The 23,405-nt window shown below is 39.6% G+C and overlaps 1 protein-coding gene across 3 annotated transcripts in view; it reads right to left on the reverse strand.

Annotated features, from left to right (window-relative positions):
* ATF2 (activating transcription factor 2) overlaps positions 1-23,405 on the reverse strand; it is a 63,661-nt gene that overhangs the window by 26,255 nt on the left and 14,001 nt on the right. For all 3 annotated transcript variants that reach the window (XM_075829497.1, XM_075829498.1, XM_075829496.1), the window contains exons 5-9: positions 23,018-23,146; positions 21,978-22,153; positions 18,931-19,045; positions 14,438-14,524; positions 640-789 (exon numbers count right to left, since the gene is read on the reverse strand). In XM_075829497.1, coding sequence (XP_075685612.1) covers positions 640-789; positions 14,438-14,524; positions 18,931-19,045; positions 21,978-22,153; positions 23,018-23,146 — 657 coding nt within the window. The remainder of the gene's footprint in view (positions 1-639; positions 790-14,437; positions 14,525-18,930; positions 19,046-21,977; positions 22,154-23,017; positions 23,147-23,405) is intronic.

A 23,405-nucleotide genomic window follows, 5' to 3' on the forward strand; every position in this document is an offset into this window, starting at 1 on the left:
GTGGGCAGTTTTTCTTTTTTTCACCATTGACCCTACAACATCATACATAGAAAAGCATGTTCTTTTTTGTTGCTTTGTTTGTGCAACAGTATCAGGATTCTTAAAAAGGACTTGTCTCATAAAGACAATGCTTGTCCATATGCCATAACAGGGCATACGGAAATCATAAAGGGATGGTCCCCCGTTTGAGAGTCCCTTCTGAGTAAAAGTGGCTCCCGCTCTAAAGGACGCAAGCCATCCATATATTACATGGACAGCTTTCTCTTACTAACATACATTTAGTAGATTAGAAAGAAGCAGGTTACAGATGAAAAAGAGTCTATCTGCAGGATCAGACTACACAGGGTTGGTTTGTTGTCTGTTACCATGGAGATGCCTAGATCTGCATTTAAACTGTAGATATAAAACAGTAGGACATTTTTAATGAAGACCATTTGCAAAAAAATGGTTATGAAGGTTGACAGCCTTTAAAGGAAAATAATAATTCTGGTAAATTTAAATATGTCCTTGATAGGTGGAAGTGGAGACATTTTGGGGACACAGGATTGCTAGACATTCCAACTTTTGAGATGCAAGTGCTCCATTATTAATAAACTAATATAAGAGAGCATTATGCAGTCCTGATTTTGACGTACATACCGGTGTTTCAGTAGTTGATGTGGCAGGTTGCTGTAGTGACTGTGGATGAGCTTCCTCTGACTGAGTCTTTGCAGTTCCACTCGTCTGCCCCTTGGTGGTTTCACCATTAGTTACCTGAGGATGCTGCTGGGTCAGGGCAGCTTTTAGTCTCTAAAAAGTAGAAAAAAAAATGTTGCTAATCAACAAAAAAAACTGTAAAAACGTAAACAGACCAGTAAAAGAAAAAAATGGATACTACAGAAAGCTCGCCATAGACGAAGATTATTGCTCACTATCCAAATTATCTTATGATTATTATTGATCATTGTTTTGTCTTTGGTACTAAAAATCACTGCTTCTGACTGACTAGATTACTTATCATTTATACTTCAAGATTTTTCTTGTTGGTAAAATGCTGATTGTTTAGTTTACTTTACTGTGGTCCAAGAAAAACTACATGTGGGTCCATGCAAAGAAACAATATTTCCCATGACACTAATGATTTTCCATAGGATAAATCATTCATCTTGTGGAATATTTTTTTTTATAAATGTTCCTTTCCTGACAAGCAATCCCGATGCTCATCATATCAGGTAAAAAAATAATAATTACTTCTTGGACCAGCTTTAGGCTGTTTTCATACTACCGTCTAGGCATCTGTTCTTAACAGAGCCATGACGTGTATTACAAGTGTTTTCCAATGGATCCCATTGACTTATAATGGGGTACTTCATGTTTCCTTTTGGGGCTCCAGCTTTTTTAATGGCAAGAATATATCTGCAGACTATACTATTTTTGCCATCAAAAACACCAGAACCCAGACGTGAGAACACAGCACCAATGTGAACAGAGGCTCTCTCATCTGTTCACAGCATTATTTTTTTTTGTTTATCCCATTTGTGTTACCAAACACTGAAATAAAAGAACTGGATAAACCATAAAAAAAATAATTGTATTGTACCAGTTGGACATGTGCCTTATCAAGTAGACCAGGGAGAAGGTGAATGGCAAGGGTTGGAATACTTATTTGTAGCCCAAAAATCTTATAAAACTTTGATTACTGCTTTAAAAATTCCACTTACTATAGAGTTTTTACTTTAACAAAACAAACAAACAAAAAAAAAAACCTTCCATACAGGGGTTGCCCCTTTTGAAAATTCCTATTTTATGAGGACCTGCTGGTAAAAAGCTGATCCAGCAGCGGAGACCTGCACCAATCTGCTGTTATTTGGGAAATATATGGACGGGCTGAACAGAAGTAGCGCTTTGCAGCAACTCTCTACTCCAGCTAAAATAGGTGAATCATGAGTGGGGGACCCCCATCTATGACATCCATATGCCATAATAGGATAATGAGTTGTCCAATTCAGATAACTCTTTTAAACTAAAAAATTGATTTAATGGAGACAAACTGGTTGCTAAGGATGCAGTGGCTGACAACAGAATTTAAAACACTGTAGCTGTGTATCCGTAGAAACCAGTCTGTCTCAAATAAATCAGCTATTCAGCTCAAAGCTGAATGTATTAAGGTGGAGAAGGTCTTAATACAATGGTTTATTCAGACAGATGTTTTGAGAATCAGTTGGGCTCACTTACCAAAACTGTCTAAAACAGAAAAAATGACCTTGTTGCTCATAGCAACCAATCAGAGCTCAGCTTTCACTGTGATTGGTTCCTATCTGTAACAAGGCCAGTTTTTCTGTTACGACAGTTTTGATAAATGAGGCCCAAAGAACTCAATGAGTGTAGTGTTGGCCTAAAAAAAATAAAAATCAGTGACTCCAATATGTACAGAACCATTCGGGGGTAAATGCGGGTTTATATTTTAGGATTGAAACCCAAAACTAAGTTAACACTTGGAACAGCAGATTAAGTTGTTTGAGAACTATCCGGTCAGTAGTAGAGCAATTGTATGGCAGTATAATTTGCTTTAATGGCATTTTAAATTAGACTTCAATAGTCAAGATTAGCTGTGCAACCTAGATGTCACCAGCTGAGGCCAACAATAAAGCCCCAGCATCCTTGATGTCAAGTCCCAATTACAGTTGCTGCTCATTAAATGATGTGGCACTAAATTTTACTATTCAATTATAGTTTGCACTGCAAACACATGAAAAAGTTAAACAAAGAAACAACCGCAAAAGATTTACTTAAAAAGAATAAATCTCCAGAAAATGACCTATTGTTTAAATCAAGGATTTATGTTAAACATATTTATTTTTTATTTATTGGTGGTGTCATTTTACATTTTTCATGTTACCATCTATATTATAAAAAATAAAAAAAATACTAAAATCTTGCAGTTTTCACTCTGGCCACTGAGCCTCACAATAGACTTGACACTTCCTGTTCTGTAGAGATCACTTCTCAGCAATCATCTCATTATCATTACAGGCAGGATTACAATGAAAGGTAACAAGTTCTATTATGAAGCTGGAGGCAAATAACACAGTGACCTCTGTACATGTCACAGAGCATGCCCACAACACTCTCCCATAGAAGTCAATAAGTCATTTTCTACTCTACTGAGGTTTCCTATGTCCTTGTGGAAGCTGTAAGGAAAATCTAGAAACTACTGTTCACAGAACAGAGCAGCACCTTAGGCAAGATAGCTGGCCAATAATCATGTACAGCAGGGGTCAGCAATCTTCGGCACTCTAGCTGTTGAGAAACAACATTTTCCAACATGCCCTGACAGCATTTGGCAGTAATAATAAAGCCTTTGGCTGTCAGGGCATGCTGGGAGTTGTAGTTTCACAACAGCTGGAGTGTCAAAATTTGCTGACCCCTGATGTACAAAAAAAATAAAACAGTGAAATATACAATAAGAAAATAAAAATAGATGAGAAAAATAACTTGTTCCAGTTTATATATTTTTATCCAAATCTCTCTCATATAGCTAGGTATAATGGGGGAGATTTAGGCCGCGGCACATACAAGTTCCTGACGCTGAGTGGTGCATCACATATAATATCCTGATGGTGCCCGGTGTCCATACATTGTATACGCCGCAGCCTGCTGTAAAAGCCTGAAGGGATCCAGAGATGAAGAAGCGGAGCGGGGAGTACATATTTTTATTTTAATCTATTTGATGTCTGATCGGGGGAGGGGGTAATCTGATTGGGGAGGTAGTATGGGGCCCAGCACGGGCCTATCTTGTTATGTCACACAGAGTGAAACTAGATTACCACTATAATTTACGGCAGTAGTAAATTTGATAGGTCGTGGGTGGCCACAGCCCTTTCCGCTAAGCCCTGACCACTTTTCCAAAAGTGGTGTGAGCGGCATAAACTGCGTTTGGGCCTTTTCGACAACCTGAAAACGGGCGCAGAAAGGTTAATAAACTCCCTGAATGTGCTCTCTTGGATTCTATAAAGCAATAAAATCTATTTGTCACGTTTATGACTCTTTTTGATTTATTAAAAGCAAATAATTATATTTGCTCATTGTATTTTATGGTTTGGCAAATCAGGCTAATTGAGTGATTAACCTGTAGCGCTCGGAAACATATCCATCATTTAGACCAGCGGTCCTCAACTGGCAGACCGCTGTCCGGATCAGGACTGGGACGCCAGCTATCCGAACCTGCAGACCTGCCATCCTGGAAGAATTGAAGGAGGGCAGTGTTTCCTTTAATGCATTTATGACTTCAGGTCTGCCGTCAAGAGCTGAACTACCGTTAGGGCGTGGCAGATAAGGCCCTAACGCTCGCCAGTAGGTTCTAATTAATTTTAGGGGTCTTGTCCGGAGTCTGAATTAATGTTAGGGGTCTGAATTAGTTTATGGGTCTGGTCTGATTTAATTTAAATATGATCGTAGGTCTTTATGTTTGGGCTCTGGTCTGATTTAATTTAGGGCTCTAGTTTTCCCACTAACAAATAATAATAAATCTCGAAACATTAACAAGACGACATCTTTACTGTTGGTTTTCAGCTTGGACCTTCATCTGTCCACAGACCCAGGTCAGCGGACCTTTACTAAAACTAGTTGAAGACCCCCGATTTAAGCCTGTTTTTTTATTCTATAGCAAACCAAATAATTTTTGAAAAACACCAACAAAACCCTGGACTAAAAACAGTCAATATTTGTAGAACAGTAGATATTGCCTTCCAACCGTGCTTGTGTTCAGGTCCCAGAGAAGGCCAAAAGGATTTGTCCCTTGTCTTTGGCTATTATCGTAGGTCTGTTATAAAAAGTAGATACACTCTCAGGAGTTATGAGGTTAAGTATTTGTCAGTGACCTTTCTCTCGTTATTTCCATGAGCGGACATGCAGGATTTCCAAGTTATGGGGAAAAATTAATCTTAGAAATGGCCATTAAGTCCATGCGCTATGTGTTGTACACAGTCTTGCAAATAATGTAGGTCATCCTCATCTGCATATTAATTTCACTATGCCACTTAAAATGATGATCTAATCTAGTCTTATAGAATTAATTATACCTTCCCAAATTTGAATGCATTCACACGTGTGTGTGTGTGTGTGTGTGTATGTATATATGTTCGTCTGTGTGTGTGCGTGCATGTATTTATGTGTGCGCATGTATTTATGTGCGCGCATGCGTGTGTATGCATGTATATATGTATGTATGTCTGTCACAGGGATTGGAAGTGCCACTTGGGGTTAGTGTCCGTGGGAAATGAGCCAAATTTATAAAGCGTTGCACACCTATTAATACATTTGGCAAAACTTTAGCTGTCCGTGCGTCACAAATGCAAATCTACACCTGCTAGGAGTAGATTTGCGCCATAACTTACGTCAGCTTGTAGTGTAAACTATGATAAATCTGACGTTCAGACATTTTGGAAAGTGGTGAGAGAAGTTGAAAGTCATACATTTTAGTGTAACTATGGCGTTTGCCAAAATGTGCGACTTCTTTTTGCCAGAAAACTGGAATAAACCTTTTAATATATTCCGCCCACTGACTAACATTAAAACATGCGGAAAATGTGGTTCTTGTTGCCTATTCTACATGCTAATAGCAATACCCCACTTACAAATATTCCAGCTCACTCCACTCATATTTGACACTTCACCAACACCCACCAGCTCTTTAGTGTGAGGACAATGCCAAAAAAACACCCAAAATGTCAGCTTCCCGGAGCCCTATGAGTGTGAGATGTTTGGGAGGGGTCAACTGAAATCACATCCTAAATTCCAGGTTTTGTATACTTTTGTACTCTTTGAGCACACGTCCGGCCCAGTATAGGCTATGGATACAGTCGGTGTAGTACACCAAACACACAGACTAAATGCAGTGTAAGTTATTCAAAGACAACCCAAAATATGCCTTAACCCCTTCCCGCTCCTTGACGTACTATTTCATCATGGTAAGCACATAGTTCGTGCTTCATGACGGAATAGTACGTTGCGGGAGGAACGGCCATTTCGGCTGTCCTCCCAACACATACAGGAGCTGTGACAGCTGCTGTCTCGTACAGCAGTTGCCACAGCTCCTTCAGCGGGGACCGATCGCAGTGTCCCTGCTGATTAACCCCTTAGAAGCCGCGTTCAATAGTGATCGCGTCTTCTTAGGGGTAAAAACCACCATCGACGGCCCGCTACATGATAGCGGGCGGCGATGGTTGCCTAACAATGGCCTCCGGCTATGCCATCTACGAAAGCCTAGTGGGTCCTGACAAAGTCAGGACCCACTATGCTTGCTGCCAGTGAGTAGCGGACAGCTCTAATACACTGCACTACACATGTAGTGCAGTGTATTAGAATTACGATCAGGGCCTCCTGCCTTCATGTCCCCTAGTGGGACAAAAAAAAATAAAAATTGTGTAAAAACAAAAGTTTAAGAGTAATAAAAGTAAAAATCCCACTTTTTCCCTTCTCAGTCCTTTATTATTAAAATAAACAAATAAACGACTTAATTGGTATCACCGCGTCCATAACGGCCTGAACTACAAAAGTATTTTGTTATTTATCCCGCGCGGTGAACGCCATAAAAGAAAATAATAATAAACCATACCAGAATCACAATTTTTTGGTCACTTCACCTCCCAAAAACTGGAATAAAAAGAGAGATCAAAAAGTTGCATGTACCTAAAAATGGTAAAAAAAAAAAAGTAATGGCTCTTAGAATAAGGCAACACAATAAGTAAACGACTGTTTATAAAAAAGTATTTTATTGTGCAAACGCTATAAGACATAAAAAAATAAAATATAAAAACATATGGTATTGCCGTAATCGTATCGCCACGCAGAATAAAGCGAAAATGTAATTTATAGCGCGCGGTAAACACTGTAAAAAAAACAAAAAAAAAACCACGTAGAATTGCTGTCTTTTAGTCACGTCTCTTAAAAAAATAGAATAAAAACTGATCAAAAAGTCGCATGCACCCCATGAAAACTACAATGAATTCCTCAAGGGTCTAGTTTCCAAAATGGGGTCACCCTGTACTGGTACCTCAGAAGTTCTACAAATGCGACATGGTGCCAAGAAACCAATCCAGCAAAATCTACATGTCAAACAGCACTCCTGCGTTTCTCAGCCCTGCCGTTTGTTCAACCAGCAGTTTATGACCACATATGAGGTATTGCCGTAATCGGGAGAAATTGCTTTACAAATGTTCGGGTGCTTTTTCTCCTTTATTCCTTGTCAAAATTTAAAATTTGTACCTTTTATATCGGAAAAATTAGATTTTCAATTGCACAGTCTAATTCCACAAAATGCAGCAAAAAACCTGTAGGGTCTAGATGCTCACTATACTGCTCGATAAGTTCCTTGATGGGTGTAGTTTGCCAAATAGGGTCACTTTTGGGGGATTTCCACTGTTTTGGCACCACAAGACCTCTTCAAACCGGACATTGTGCCTAATAAAAAGGAGGCCTCAAAATCCTCTAGGTGCTCCTTTGCCTCGGGGCCGGTGTTTCAGTCCAATACCACACTAGGGCAAAAGTGGGATATTTCTAAAAACTGCAGAATCTGGGTAATAAATATTAAGTTACATTTCTCTGGTAAGACCTTCTGTTTTACAGAAAAAAAAATGGAATAAAAAGGATTTTCTGACAAAAAATAAATACATTTGTAAATATCACCTCTACTTTGCTTTAAATTCCTGTGAAACACCTAAAGGGTTAATAAACTTTCTAAATGCGGTTTTGAATACTTTGAGGGTCTAGTTTCTAAATTGGTGTGTATTATCGGGGTTTCTAATATATAGGCCACTCAAAGCCACTTCAGAACTGAACTGGTACCTTAAAAAAAAAAAAAAAAAAGGCTTTTGAATTTTTATTAAATGTTAAATACTTTTGTGTCAAAAAAGACAAAAGTATAATAGGTATGATACCTTTATTGGCTAACCATAAAAGTTCTATATGCAAGCTTTCAGAGCACAGAGGCCCCTTCTTCAGGCAATTTACAAATGAATGACTTAGAAAATGTGAGAAATTGCTGCTAAAGTTCTAAGCCTTGTAACGTCCTAGAAAAATAAAAGAAAGTTCAAAAAATGATGCCAACATATAGTAGAAATATGGGAAATGTGAACCACTAACTATTTTGTGTGGTATTACTATCGGTTTTACAAGCAGATACATTTAAATTCAGAAAAATGCTATTTTTTCCAAATTTTCTCTAAATTTTACTATTTTTCACAAATAAACACTGAATATATCGACCAAATTTTACCACTAACATAAAGCCCAATGTCTCACGAGAAAACAATCTCAGAATCGTTTGGATAGGTATAAGCATTCCGAGGTTATTACCACATAAAGTGAAATATGTCAGATTTGAAAAATGGGCTCTGAGCCTTAAGGCCAAAACAAGGCTGCGTCCTAAACAAATCTTGTTCACATTCACGTAGGGCAGTGAAAAATACATAAAAATCATTATGTTGAAGAATGACTGCAGGGTGAGGCAGTAATCTCATGCAAGGAAACAGCAGCCATGATATCTCATCATCTCCTTGTGTGCCCGGATCACACAGCATATACCGTATGGTCTTACAGACATGAGCTATATGTCACAGTCTCGCACAGTTTATAAGAACTGATTAGGTGTGACTTAGCACTGTAGGGCAAAACATTGAATGGGATTTTTTCCCTTAAGATTTGTTAAATTAAATAAATGTACACTTTGAGATTTGTTTAATCTTTACACCCCTCCAGTGCAATATGTTGCTGGCCCTATTGGGAACAGTTGAGGGTTAATGGCGCTTACAAAACTGAGCGTAACGTTTAATACAAACACAAGCAACTGCTTTAAAGAAGGCGTTTTGTTTTTTTAATTCAGAAAATGTTCTTTGCACATCAGACCTGCCAATAAATCATATTGATAAAATAAAGAAAAGCACACTGTAGTACAATGTACATACATGGAAAGTTTTGATTATGTACGGTGGCGAGTTGGCCCTATATTAGGTCACGTGGGAGATTTTTTATATGTATTGTATTATTGACGACCAATCCACTTTCCAGGAAACTGTTCATCTAGGAATGCTCGGACCTAACACCCATAATGTGGTGGTGCACCATCTTGCTGGAAAAACTCAGGGAACGTGCCAGCTTCTGGAAAGTGGATTGGTCGTCATGGACCAGTTGAATGGCCCCCTAGGTCTACCGATCTGACCCCCTTAGACTTTTATCTTTGGGGTCATCTAAAGGCAATTGTCTATGCTGTGAAGATACGAGATGTGCAGCAACAGAAACTACGGATACTGGAAGCCTGTGCTAGCATTTCTTCTGCGGTGTTGCCATCAGTGTGTGAAGAGTGAGAGAAGAGGGTTGCATTGACAATCCAACACAATGGGCAGCACTTTGAACACATTTTATAAGTGGTCAGAAACTTGTAAATAGCTCATGAAAGAATAAAGTAACGTTAAAACCAAGCACACCATTGTTTTTCTTGTGAAATTCTCGATAAGTTTGATGTGTCACATGACCCTCTTCCCATTGAAAAAACTAAAGTTGCATACACAATGGCCAACTTCAAAATGGCCACCATGGTCAACACCCAGCTTGAAAAGTTGCCCCCCTCTCATATACTAATGTGCCACAAACAGGAAATTAATATCACCAACCATTCCCATTTTATTTAGGTGTATCCATATAAATGGCCCACCCTGTACATCAAGGTACATGCTAAAACATGTCCATAGGACTCCTTTTGGCTTCCCTTCTGGCTGGTACATCTTAGTATGCTACATAAAAAAGGAATGGAATAGTATAGTAGACTATGCTATTACATCACGCCGGAAAATGCAAAAAAAAAATAAACCCTAATGGTGACGTATACCACTGTATGGTAAACATCACAGGCATCTGGATAAGTCATGGGCTTTCCAATAGCCTTTCATAAGGTATCCAATAGACAGGTATCATTATAGTCTATAGGTGTCAGATCCATTAATCGGATGCCTAATATTGGCATCTGTCATCCATAGACTATAATGGTATTCGTTGAATGAATATTGACCCCATGTGTCATGACCCCAGTTCACAACGCATACACTTAACGGATATCATTATAATCTATGGTGACGGATGCCACGGTTAGGCATCCGTCACAGCCTATATTTAACATATGGGTTGTGAGTTTGAATGCAAAAAAACGTGGTGTGAACATAGCCTTACATGCATGGGGATAGCCTGCCTTTCAACACTGGCTATCGGGGGAAGCAACGTTTGAGCATGTTGGACTTCAATACTCCTGATGCTTTGCCTCTGGAAGATAAGTGGCACCATGTGTCTGACAGCTGCTTATCCCTCTCTATGGCGGTAAATATAAATATTCAACATTCTGAAAATATATATTTATAAAGTCCTTCACACGGATATATAAGGTCCGTGGTCACACTTAAAACAGTACATTTCCTGAAGACGGGCGCTTGCTGTTCTGATAAGTGCAGACAGGATCAATAAAACTTTAGAATATTGCGCAAAACTGGAAAAAGTATATAGTCAGGAAAATGGGGCATGTTGTGCCACCATCATCTCCCCGTAAAGATATTGCCTGAAGACATTTATGGCCACATTGTTGCCTTGTAATGTTTTGTATTTTTTGAGGATGTTGTTGGATGAAGATAGATACAGTTTCTCTGAGCCTAAAGATGGGCCGGGCCGCCTTATGTAGCTTGACCCTATGTAGCATAAACACGCTGCCGCAGGTGAAAGCTGGACACAGCGTCACCCGTTTAAACGTATAGTTTACGGTGATGTCTTAAAAAATAAATAACTGGATCTTATTGAATTTAATTTTTTCCACTATAGAGCACAATACTGTTCCCTCCGGCAGACATCATGTCCTCTCCCTATAATTAAAGCCGAAGCAGAATATTGAGAGGAATTTCTTGTACCTCTAGGATATTGGCCATATGGCAAAGATTCTCATGCCATGTGATTAGCCAGTAACATGGCACCAAGCGAACATGCATTACCTTCTAAACCTTGAGTCTGAAATAAGGGAATCGAGCCCTTCGTGGGGGTAGGTGCGTATTTTGGGGGACAGACTGCTTCTTTGGTTATTTTATAATTCATATACAGGACTGCCAATAGTATATAGTAAAACCATGCCAAGTATCTCTCCTATCTTTTACTTTCCTACATGCATTTTATATATATATGTAAATAGGACCCTGAAAATATATACTCCAAAAAATGCTTTTCTCATCGGAGTTTATACACAGTGTATACCAATTGTGTTGGTTGTGCATTAAGTACCCTTGAAAACAAACCCCTCCGACATCTGTCAAAATTTGGTAGGAATAGGTCGCTCCATCATCAGCTTACAGAACCCAGGTAATATTCTCTAGGAACAACTCAGGAAAAAGTCAGATCCATATTTCATATCTGCCACAAAAGCTCATCAGGGTAATAACCCTCCCTCTCCTGAGTGTTATCCCACCATCTGCTGCTCTATTACTTATCTTTATTTTGCAACTAATTAACAGCATAATCTTCTAAATTCAGCAAGTTAATTATCATTATTGTGGTCTTTGCAGCATCATCAGTCCTCATGAAGTCTTGTCTCTCTTCCCCCAGAGGACACGGGGAAAATGAAGTAGGTTGGGGAGGGTCTGTTTAGAGGGGGGTTCATTAGGTGTTTGCTGATGAGCTTGGCATGCAGAGAGGCAGGTCAGGAGATTTCTGCTGAACACAAGGTTCCATGCCGGGCTCAACCAAGGTAATACAGCTTTCCGAATACATGCCAAGCTGCCCTCTGTCAGCTCTCCATAGAAGCCTCCTGCAGTAAACCTACTGGCATCACACTGTGTGGAAAGAGAACGCACAGTTTGTCACCGAAGTCTTTCCATGTTGGATCCCACAGGGCAGAACTTCATTTAATGTCGTATGGATTGTTCTTCCCTCCCTTCCAGCTCTTTCCGTGTGTTTAAGTAGAGCACTCCAATATAAAAAGTAGACTTACCGTTACTGAGCGCAAAGTGACGCGGAATTATTTCAACGCTTTCTCCCTGTGCTGATGCTCTAATAGGTTGTAGTTAAAGAAATATAACACTATAGTCGCCAATCAATCGCATGCCGAAAACCTGAACTTAGAATTATGCGCACTATAAACTCCACGATAGTTAATAGGAATAATAGCGAAGCCTCAGAGGACCTGTGCTCATTTCCGCTTTCATCTGAGCTATAAGGATAAGTTCACACGTAGCACAAACACTGCGGTTTTCTGCAACGGATTTCACTGCAGAAATTCTACAGCGTATTACAGTAGCAGCTAAGTGGATGAGATTTGAACAAATCTCATCCACACGCTGCGGGAAAAAAATCAGCCGAAAAAAAAAATCATAAATCATAAATTGACCTGCAGTGAGTTTTTTTTTTTTTTAATCCACAGCATATTCATTTTATGATTCTAAATTGCTGCTTTTCTGTTGCGGGTTTTACCTCCCCATTAAATTCAAATAGTAAATGTTGCAATTTTTGCAGTGGAAAAAGCTACAAATCCACCGCCAAAAAAAAATATAAATAAATAAAAAACGCAATTCAGAAAACAAAAAATACATTTTAGTTTCAAATTAATACAAAGGTTAATACTTACCATGTTCTCCGTTGTTATAGCGATGGGTTCTTCTGATATCCGTCCAGGCCAGCCCCCTGGGATAGCGTTTTAGCCCATGTGACAATCACAGGCTGCAGCGTCATCCCAGGAGGCCGGCCTGGACGAGAACCAAACAAAGTGTCGTAATGACAACAAAGTGAGTGTTAAACTTTTTTTTCAACCACTGTTTTTCGCAGCAAACACCACAATTTGGCGCAGTTTTTCAGCCGGAATTCCCTGCCGGTTCCAGGACAGATACACTGTGTAGTTTTATGAAGTATATCCGCCCTGTGTGAACATGGCCGAAGAATATGAGTATTTAGTAATAATTAACAAAAACGATGCTTGCCTTACACGTTCCATTACGCGGTTATAAAAAGAGATGCCATAGGGAAACGTTGAAATTACGGTAACCCGTGATTTTACTGCAACCAAAAGTCACAGTGGAGTCCTATAGCCTCAAGGTGGAATGTCCTTGTATGTAACATGCAGCAGCCTGAGCTCCAGCACATAGGCCTGTAATACCACAGACGTCAGTGTAATTCTCCAATGTAGCAAAAACAGTGGATGGTCATGTAAACGCGATCTTCCCAATCCTCTCTCTGTCAGGTCGCGTCTGTCTGTGTGATAAAAAGACGACCACATACTGACAGCAATCATCTTCTCATTACACTCTGGATGATAAGCTGGGGACGTGGTGGAGGAACAACTATGCAGCACCCTGGACATATCATCTCATCCACTTACAGGACGGATTGTGCAGGGAATAGACTAGTACACTGCCAGCGACAATGTTTGCACCTCGCAACGCCACCATCTTGCTGTTTTTTTGGTCACTCAAACTCACGCAAGAAACAAAAATTGCAAATATGATTTATGATAAATAAGTTTCTGAGTAAACCAAACAATATTTCCTTACAAGGAGCACAAATCAGCATGGACATGTACCCTAAAATAAGGATAAGAATAAAGGGGTGTTGCTCAAGTTAAAAAAAGATATCGGTGCTATTAGTTTTGATGTTCGATATGCAAATGAAGCCTTTGACTGTCAAGTGAGCGGTTAACGCCGCCCACTTGCCAAGGGGTAACTGCCTACTTAATAGTCAAATGCCTAATTTGCATATTGTCCATGAACACTAACGCCATCAATTTATTTTAGGAACAACGGGGGATAGAAAAAACAAAACAAAAGCACCAGAATCTGTGAGGCGTTGGCATTCCACTTGTCAAAGGGGCGTGTCCCTACGCAGTCTGACACGATCATCACTGATTGGACAATGTCAATCTGTGTAGAGAGTGACACACCCCTAACGGATAACACCCAGTTGTCAATTTATTCATACATTTCTAGGAAGAATAACAGAGGAACAGCACAACACGGTTCTTTGAAGATGCTCCAGAATTGTTATTTCATGGGGAATACAACTATTTACAAAATCAAACATGTGAGGAGAGCGGACCGGTCCACTGTAAATGGAGTTGTCAAGATTATAACAATAAGGACCAATGTTCATAAAATGGAAATATAAAAAAACTCGAATATACTTACCTTAGAATCATTGTATGGACATTAACGTGTAATTATATTACCAACTCCATTTGGTGCAATCCTCAAAATCTCAGGAACCAAATGGTCTCTAGAGTCTAGTCTATGGGGGATGCGCGCTAAAGCATCCCGCATGGGTGCACCTTGGACGTGAAAAACCGCAGTTTTTCACGTCCGAGGTTGGCTACGTTCGTCTGAATGTCGCCTAAACCATACATAGGTAACATAATACAAATGAAGACCAATATACGTAGGTGAGCAGTTACCAGTTTTGCCTCTGACTGAACAGGTGGTGGAGATGGAGGGCCTGGGATCCCTGGGATAGTAGGCACCACGGTGACTGGTCTGACAACCTATGAAAGAGCAGAAACAATAAATGAGAACTGTGACAAAAATCATCACTGACATCTCCTAACAGGGCACTTTATTACCATTAGACAGGCATCATGATATGGAAGTCGGCATGACTTTATGTTAGTCCACTCAACAACCCCATCGTATGGAAACAGCTACGTCATAGATGGGGAGGTGTCCCCCCCCCCCAGATCAATGAGCCGCTAGAATAAGCTACTCCTGCTCAGGAGGATTTAGTGCCACCATGCACTACAAGGTCACCCATTCATTTAATTTTTCAGAAAGCCGACAGATTTAACCTACAGACGGTGGGGTCTACATTTAGAAAATAGGTGGTCTGGGTGGGACAACACCTTTAAAAGTGGAAAAAACATGAAAATTCAACATGACAGTTACACCCTAAATGACATGTTGAGCAAATATTGTGGTTGACTCATCTTGTAAATCCACAAAAACCTCAGATCACTTGATCCAGATAGATGGGTACAGAGCGGATAGAGGCCCGTTTTTTGGGGGCATTTGTCATATAGCAAAAAAAGAGAAAAGAGCAGCACTCCAATTACAAAATAAAGTGTTTTTTTTTTCTTTCACACAAGCATGTGCATCTTATCAACCTCCAAGAGGTCTTTATCAAGCAGCTGCCATTGGAGGTTGAGACGTTGCACATGAAGTTAAATAAAGGAATCCACTTTATTATGTCATTGGAGCTCTGCGCTTTTCTCCTTTTTTGCTCATCTTGCTCTGATCTTAAAGTGCATGTTCTTCTCTGTTCATATCCAAAGCTAAATTTTGAATCCGGCTAGTTTTTTTTTGCAGCCGCTCCGAAGAGCACTACGTTTTAGATCAAACGTCTGACAGCAGAGAAGAGCTCAACTGTTGTCTGTTTCCAATGGCAACAAACAAAATTTGAAAGCAGCTAAGTAAATGAAGAAAACCACATGATATACCTGAAATTGGGGTAAAACCAGCAAAGTATCTACAGAGTTACACCACCTCTTATACAAGATCTTTACTGCGTTTAGTTTCAAGATTTATGGAGCGCCTCAGCAAGGCCACAGGCAGAACAACCCTTCCGAGCAGCATTGTCATGGGCCTACCCGGAGACTGTGTAGTAAGTAATCTCCTTGCATTATCCCAAGGTTATAGAGGGGCCTCATTTAAGCCTCCATTGAAGGGGCTACAGATGATCTGTGGTGGTCTTCCAGGGAGAAACATTTAGGTCAGTCTAAACTATCTTTAATATTTTCATGCATCACATTGGACTTGTTTTACAATAGAATAAAAAAAATAAGCAGTGGTGCAGAGGAGGTGCAAAATTTACAATGTAAGGCCCTGTTCACACTGAGTTTATTGCAGGCAGATTTTGATCTGCCTGCACACAGTTTGCTGTGTTTTTCGCCCACGCCCATTGAGCGGCGCGGTCAAAAACGCTACAAAAAACGCTTTCTCTGCCTCCCATTGATGTCAATGGGAGGTCAGAGACGTAAACGCCTAAAGATTGGGCATGTTGCTTCCTTTTCCCGCGAGCCGGTTTTACCGCTTACGGGGGGAAAAAAACGCCTCCGCCTCCTATTGAAATCAATGGGAGGCGTTTGATGTTTTTGGGGGCGTTTTCCGGATAAAAAAAAAACGTGAAAAAAAAAAAAAACTCAGTGTCAACAGAGCCTTATAGATTGGATTCAATTTCCATAAAATGAAATCCTACAAAATTTAGAGACAATCCTAATCACAGTTATAGCTGCTCTTTATTTTAGTATGGGGGTCATAGTCTTTCCAGATTAATATAGAATGTAGAAAGTAAGAATATTCAACGGGTATTGAAGCGTAGCTGCGCTTAGTAACGACATTTTCTGTGAATGTAAGGCTGGTGAATGAATCGTGGCTGCAATACATGGCGGCTTGTAATTGACCTTTGACTGCTGGTGTGGCCCAGTATACAGTAGATATATATAATGTTGTGTATAACACCCACTGCACCAGTGTATAAAATCATGCCAAGTGCCTGGTTCCCTGTTGTATATAGTAATGCCCAATCACTGATAGGGCCCATAGAAGCAATGTAAGCAGGGCAAACTACATGTATTTGGCATTGTTATACATGAGAATGAGAATTATATTGTGATAAAAATATTTTGGTTAAAGTAATTATATTAAATTCAATTCCATTTTCCCCAATTTTCACCTATATAAAACATTAAGACATACTAGTTCTGCTTTGGTACTCTATTAAAGCCCCAACTGTGTTGCGGAAAAACATTTTTAAAAAATATTCATGTGTCATTCCAAAAAGTGACATTTTGATGTGGGCATTCAGGCTTTTGAAGACCTTCCTGAAAGCTATGATTTAAGATTAATTGCGGTTGAGAATAAGGAAAACGTAAGAAAAAGAAATAATTGATCACAGATCATTTTCAAAAGATTTTGAATAAAAATGTACCATATTTTATTTCGCTCAACTGTAATGCAGAGAATGGTCACAAGGGGGCGAGCTTTACAAAGGAAAATGACTGCAGATCTAGGGGGAAGTTTACCTTCAGATCAGTGGTTGTATATACTACACGGAAAAAAATGTATATATTGCAGCATCAAAATTAAATCTGGTGCAGGGTGATTGAAGGCGTTCTCTATAGGCGTTCTCCTCTATAGGTGCCCATTCACATAATTATAATGTTAGTAAAAGATTGCATTAATTATTTCTTGACAATCACTGATTACGCACCCCCATTATAGCAATATTTAGTTATCACATGACTTAGCATGGTATTTGGTAATGATCAGAATTTTTTTCACAGGACCACTACAGATATCTTATCCCAGCTAGTGAACAATACAGAAAACTGATAGAATTGGGTGTAAATTGACCAGTGTTTAAGGTCGTATTACCCATCCTGACATGGGTCATGAAAACGTGCGACGATCTAATTCCACATAAACGAGCAGATCACACGATGAACGAGCCTTTGCCCGATTATTTGCCTGTGTTAAAAGGTTCTTTAGGTTCTGCTGTACAATCCAGGGGCTGGCAGACTGACCGGGGGGATTGGGCGGTTAGCCGTCATCTTCCAACTGCACAGGTCGACTGTTTCAAGGAGAGACATGGAATTTACAGCAGCTTTACTAAGGGCTCATTACCACTTCCGTATATTAAATCCATATCAATTTTGTTTTGCTTTTTTATTGAAAAAAAAAAGTGCCAATATATTTAAATGTTTTTTTTCACATTTCTGTTTTTTAAACATGCATTTTTTTTTGTTACATGCCTTTTTTTCCCCCAATATGCAGCAGGTTCCAATGGATCTGTATTGGTACCACGTTCAGCCCTTAGAAGTCAACGGAATTATTTTAAAAACACTTGCTCCATTTTTGCCTAATTCACATGTGCGCATTTGTCCTGGTTTTTTAGATTAGTATTTCAGCAACATTACAGAAGCAGCAAAAATAGCTAATTTACCAAAAAATCCAAAACAAATAAAGATGGAAAAACGGACAACTCATAACAAAATACAGAACAAAAACGGATACAATACGAAAAAAAACCTGGAACAGATTGTAAAAAAAAATGATCAGTATTGCAAATCCGTATAGGATCTGTAATTTTCTAAGCAAGTGTGAAGGAGCCCTTAGGAACATACGTCGCCTATATTGACAGCCAGTGAGATCCACGAGATCAGAGATTATAATGTTAACTTACAAAAAAAAACAATGTACTTTGTACATGCCAGATGTTAAAAGCTGTAGGACGGTGCCCTAATAGAGGAGAACTGGCTAAAAACCCACTGAAGGTGAAGGCAAGTCTCCCAAACCTCAAGTTGTACCAATCACCAGTTCATATGTTAAGGCACAGAACAATCTGTAGAGCTGAATGTACACGGAGCAGTCAATGCTTCATAAAGATATAGATAAATTAAGGTGGTCTACTCCCTTTTTATTACAAGGGTCTCCTGATAATAAGCTGGAAGTCAGTTCAATTTCCCTACAGCACCACCGCAGGGTAAATGGAGCATTACACAGGATCCATTAAAATCAATATGTGGTCTATGATATGCCAGGTCCTCCAGAGTGATAGACTCTCTTTGTAGGTGCTCTCTGCTCTGGCTAATAGATGAGGATCCTGAACGTTGGACCCCTCTTTTTTAATATAGGTTTTCTTGACCAGACAACACCTTTAAGCACTCAGATAGCATCCACACGTACAAATATTAAACCCAGTGACGGCAGGATATGCAAACTAACACAGCGAGAAAGATGCAGTAGATGCAATTCCGTTATGCAGTTTCAAATCTTACACAAGGAATGAAAATGGCATGGAGTGATGAACACGAGGGAAATGAGAGAAGTATACAGTGAAGACCGTTCTATCTACACATTAAGACTGCAAGGAGAATTCACACACATACAGACTTACTGGGACTGAAGCAGGTATGTGTACATTGGAATTTGTGATTGAGGCAGGAATAGCAACAGGCATGGTTTGTCCATTAGGTAGATGTAACAATAGAGGAAAAGGAGCTGGAACTGGTCTGAGGATAGAAAAAAGCAGGGTTCCAACCTTAAAAAACAAGTCAACCACAGACTTGGCACTTTAGAAAGTTGGGTATATTAACCATTACCAGGTGAAACTTAAAAGATATATACACCTTTGAAAAAGTTCATATATATATATATATATATATATGCGTATCCGTGTGGTTGGTGCAACTTTCAAAATACTTTTCATTAAAAAGTATTTCTACTTTTTGCGATACAGCTGCTTTGCATCCTGTATACAGAGCAGCTGTATCTAGCGCTGAAACCAGTATCAGGTCAGCGGAACTTTCAGGTTCAGTGTCAACGGGTCCAGCGTGTGTCTGACACGCAGGATTCACCGCTTATCGATCACATCTAAGATCAAAAAAATTTAAAGTATTTTCAAAGTTGCACCAATCACACGGACATTTTTATAAAAAAAAAACAGTTTCAAAAGGTGCACATAGCCTTTAACAGAACATTTTTATAGTGAAATGCTGAGAAAACACTGAAAATCGCCATTTGTCCTGAGTTTAGGAGCTCTGGAACATCCCAGGTTATACTTACCTAGCGAATGAAAAGCTCCCGCTGTCTTGTGGCGGCCTCTCCTGTAACCTCCTGCACCGGGTGTCATAGGCGACCTAAGAACCTGCACGGTGGAGGGGGTTATTTCCTGTGCAGGTTCCCGGGTGGCCTACGGCCTACAACTACTGGTTGTTTTTTTGCATCTTAACCCCTTACCCCAAACGAAGTACATGTTCATTGATTGTCTTTGCTTATTGCAAAGTGACTTACATGTACGTCAGGGTGAATACACGGATATGCCCGCATGATCACTGTGGGAGCCCGCAGTGACTGACAGCTGGACCCCCGTTTTAACAGCCAGGATCGGAGAGAACTCTGATCCTGGCTGTATAACCCCTTAGATTCAGATGTCATTAGCGACTGCGGCATCTAAGGTATTTGACAGAGACAGGCGACGATAGGTATCCATGCCATATAAATTACCTACAAATTTAGTACGGACAGGCAATAATGCTTTGGTGTACTGAGTATAGCAAAGCATTATATAAGCGATCAAAGAGACACTTATAGAAGTGTGACTAAAAAATGTAAATTAAGTTTAATAAAATTTTAATAAAAAAAATAAAAAGCGTTGACAAATAATAAACACGTTAACATTTAAACTGTGGTGAGCATCGCAAAAAAAAAAAAAAAAAAGTAATTTTGCTTTTTTTTTTTGCCAAATGGCACCGAAAATAGCGCCATTAAAAACTACAACTCAGTCCACAAAGACATGCCCTCAAACTGCTACGTAGATGGGGGGGGGGGGGGTGCGCCTCCTGGACAAAAATGAGTGAGTGCAGTTTAACGTTGAGATAGGCTCAACCAAAAACGCAAGCGTTTTGTAAATGTAACATGCGTTTTTGGTGGCATTTTTTATTTTGTGTCATTTTGATTGTGTCTGTTAAATTTGAAGTCCTATAGGGAAGACTATGGGAAAAACTCCGGAAAACAAAAACTGCCAGCTGCATTTAAAAAAAAAACAAAAAAAAAAAAACCGCCTCCGACACAGATGCAATAAAACATCACAAACCAAAACGCTGTGTATGTAGGCTCGCTCATATTTTACTATAGACTTTATAGTAACATCTGGCTGTAGCGCTTTTTGGGAAAAAGCGTGAAAAAAAACAGCATTCCGCCGATAACACGAGTAAGGCCTTATGCACACTTCCATCACCATTTTCACGGCCGTTTCTCATAGATCCGTGTGTCCGTAATGGTATCCGTGAGGTTTCCATGTGCACTCCGTGTTTCCGTTTCAAACGGACATTGTGCTTCCGTTTTTCCATTAAAAAAACGGAAGGTATTGAACTTTATTTGAACTTGTCACATGTCCCAGTGTGTGAACTTTGGCACGCCCTGCCGTTGCTAGGGCAATGGATCCGTTAAAAACGGACGGCACACGGAAGCCCTCTGTCTGCTGTCCGCTTTTTTGACGGACCCATTGACTTCTATGGGCCCCACGGTCACGGAATCACTGACCAAAATAGGACATGCTCTACTTTTGACGGAACGGAACAACGGATCCGTCAAAATAACAGATGTGTGCATGGGGCCCATTGAAATGAATGGGTCAGGGTGCTATCAGTGACAAAAACGGCTAGCACCCTGAAGGAAAAAACTGAAGTGGGCATTAGGTCTAAACGCTGTATGTGAATCCAACCTTAAGGAGATACCAGGGGATATTTGCATCAGGGCCAATTGACTGGGGGGGGGGGGGGATGGGTAGAGCTCCCAAACTCCAGGTAGAAGCAGATTAGCAGATTTTTCAGCTTTGGCCCAGAATTTCCCTTTGATAATTCCATTTGGATGATAAACCATTTTCTATGTGTACAGGAAATTCTAATGCCTTCATGCTAGTTCAACATAGAATTTCACATTAAAAGAAAAATTTTCGCTCCAATTAGTTTACCATTTTATCCCTAATTTGGCAAAGGAAGAAAGTAACATGCGGTTATTATACTCGGCCAGCTACAGGAATTTGATTTCAATGTGGCATTTAAAGAATATTTGAAAATCAGCTACGAAGCAAAACACATCACAGACGTTCTAAGCACAATATTTAAAATTAATATTCTAAAATGAACCATCTAATTAAAAATATTAATATAGGTTCACCAATCTAGATTTCCAAGTGACATCAATCCTGAAACAAACAGCCAAATTCTGACATCCAGCGGGTCTTGGGAATCCAGAACGATCAGAATTTTGTAGCACAAAATCATACAATAAATTAATTATAAGCTTTGGTTTCGATTTTTGCCACGCTAAACTTATTGGAGAAAATATGCTCAAAAATAATCTATAGGGCATCTATACAGTACGTCAGGACAGTTTTATTACTTGGGGGGGGGGGGACAGTATGGCTTTCAGGCTACTCACGCTATGGGTCTGTTAGAAGGTGGCGCTTGGGTTATTACAGAGCTAGACGTTGGTGAAGGTATCGCTGGTTGAATAATAACACTTGAGTCCGAATTTGTAAGAAGCACGTTGGGAACTTGAAGCGATGGAGGCCGAACAATGGTAGATGTGGGCTGTGCAGTTGGCAATGGCACTTCCTACCAATCAGAAAAAGGACAATTCAATATAAAGTAAATTCCCTGTAACTTTACAGATCCACAGGTAAGGCTTTCGAATGCTTTAATCATGACTAGAAACTTATAGATTAAGATAATTAGAAAGGTCCAATTTTAGATTTAGAAAAATGTCATTAATGCCGCAGCATGGGAAATGAAAGATACCATGCCGCCTGTCTGATCCAGATTTAACCTGGACAACTGAGCCCTCTCTGACAATCTGGTTGCTAGGGAAACATTGTTTTTTCAATGGGGTTGTCAGGCAGCATGTCTCAGTATCCAGTCTGTCTCAGATTACTTGGGTCTTCAGTTCAAGGCAAAACTACAGCGCTTAGACTATGCCTTTCCCTATCTCTTACTGCTGCATTAACCAAATCATTGTAATAAACTTAAAGCGGATCTTTATTTTGGAACATATTTTATTAGAACTCTGCCTTGTAGCGTTCCTCTGTTATGCCTCAAAAAATGTATGAATAAATTGACAACTGGGTGTTACCATTCCTTTTGTGAAATGGGCGTGTCCCTACACAGTCTCACACTGTCAGCACTGATTGGACGGTGTCAGTCTCTGTCGGTACACACCCCCTGTTAACTGTTAACACCCAGTTGTCAATGTATTCATACAATTCTAGGAGGAATAACCGAGGAACGCCACAATGTAAAGTTCTAAGAAAAGATACCCCAGAATTGTTATTTCATGGGGAATACAATTATTTACTAAAACAGACATGTCAGAGAGGTGACAGATTCCCTTTAAGCGGACACATCAGTTTTAAGCAGAAATTTAAAAGAACCTTGAGGACTATTAAAAGAACAGTGTTAAACATAAATCACAGGCTTGCTAACCTTTTCCTCACTTGTGGTGGACTCTGGATGAGGTAATGGACTGTCCTGATGGGATGTTTCAACAATAGCTGGTTCCACAAACTTGCTTCTTATAACAGGTGTTACAAGAGGTGATAGATCCAAGGGCATCTACAAGAGATATTTTCAAATGTAAAATCTTCTACAAAAAGTTGAGAAACAAAAAAAAAAAAAAAAAAAAAAAAAAAAAAAACTTTGTCCTAAGCAAACGGCAAGTTCAACATTTATCACTGTATTGCTTGTTTGAATGTGTATACAGCCAAAAACATAAGGAAAAAAAAAATACATCATGTTTGGTGGTGCGGGGACGGGCGATCTGGCCTAAAAATACAACCTTGATTCTTTTCAAACTTATGCACGATTTTAAATT

The sequence above is a fragment of the Rhinoderma darwinii genome, chromosome 6, assembly GCF_050947455.1.
Source record: "Rhinoderma darwinii isolate aRhiDar2 chromosome 6, aRhiDar2.hap1, whole genome shotgun sequence".
Taxonomy (NCBI): Eukaryota; Metazoa; Chordata; class Amphibia; order Anura; family Rhinodermatidae; genus Rhinoderma; species Rhinoderma darwinii.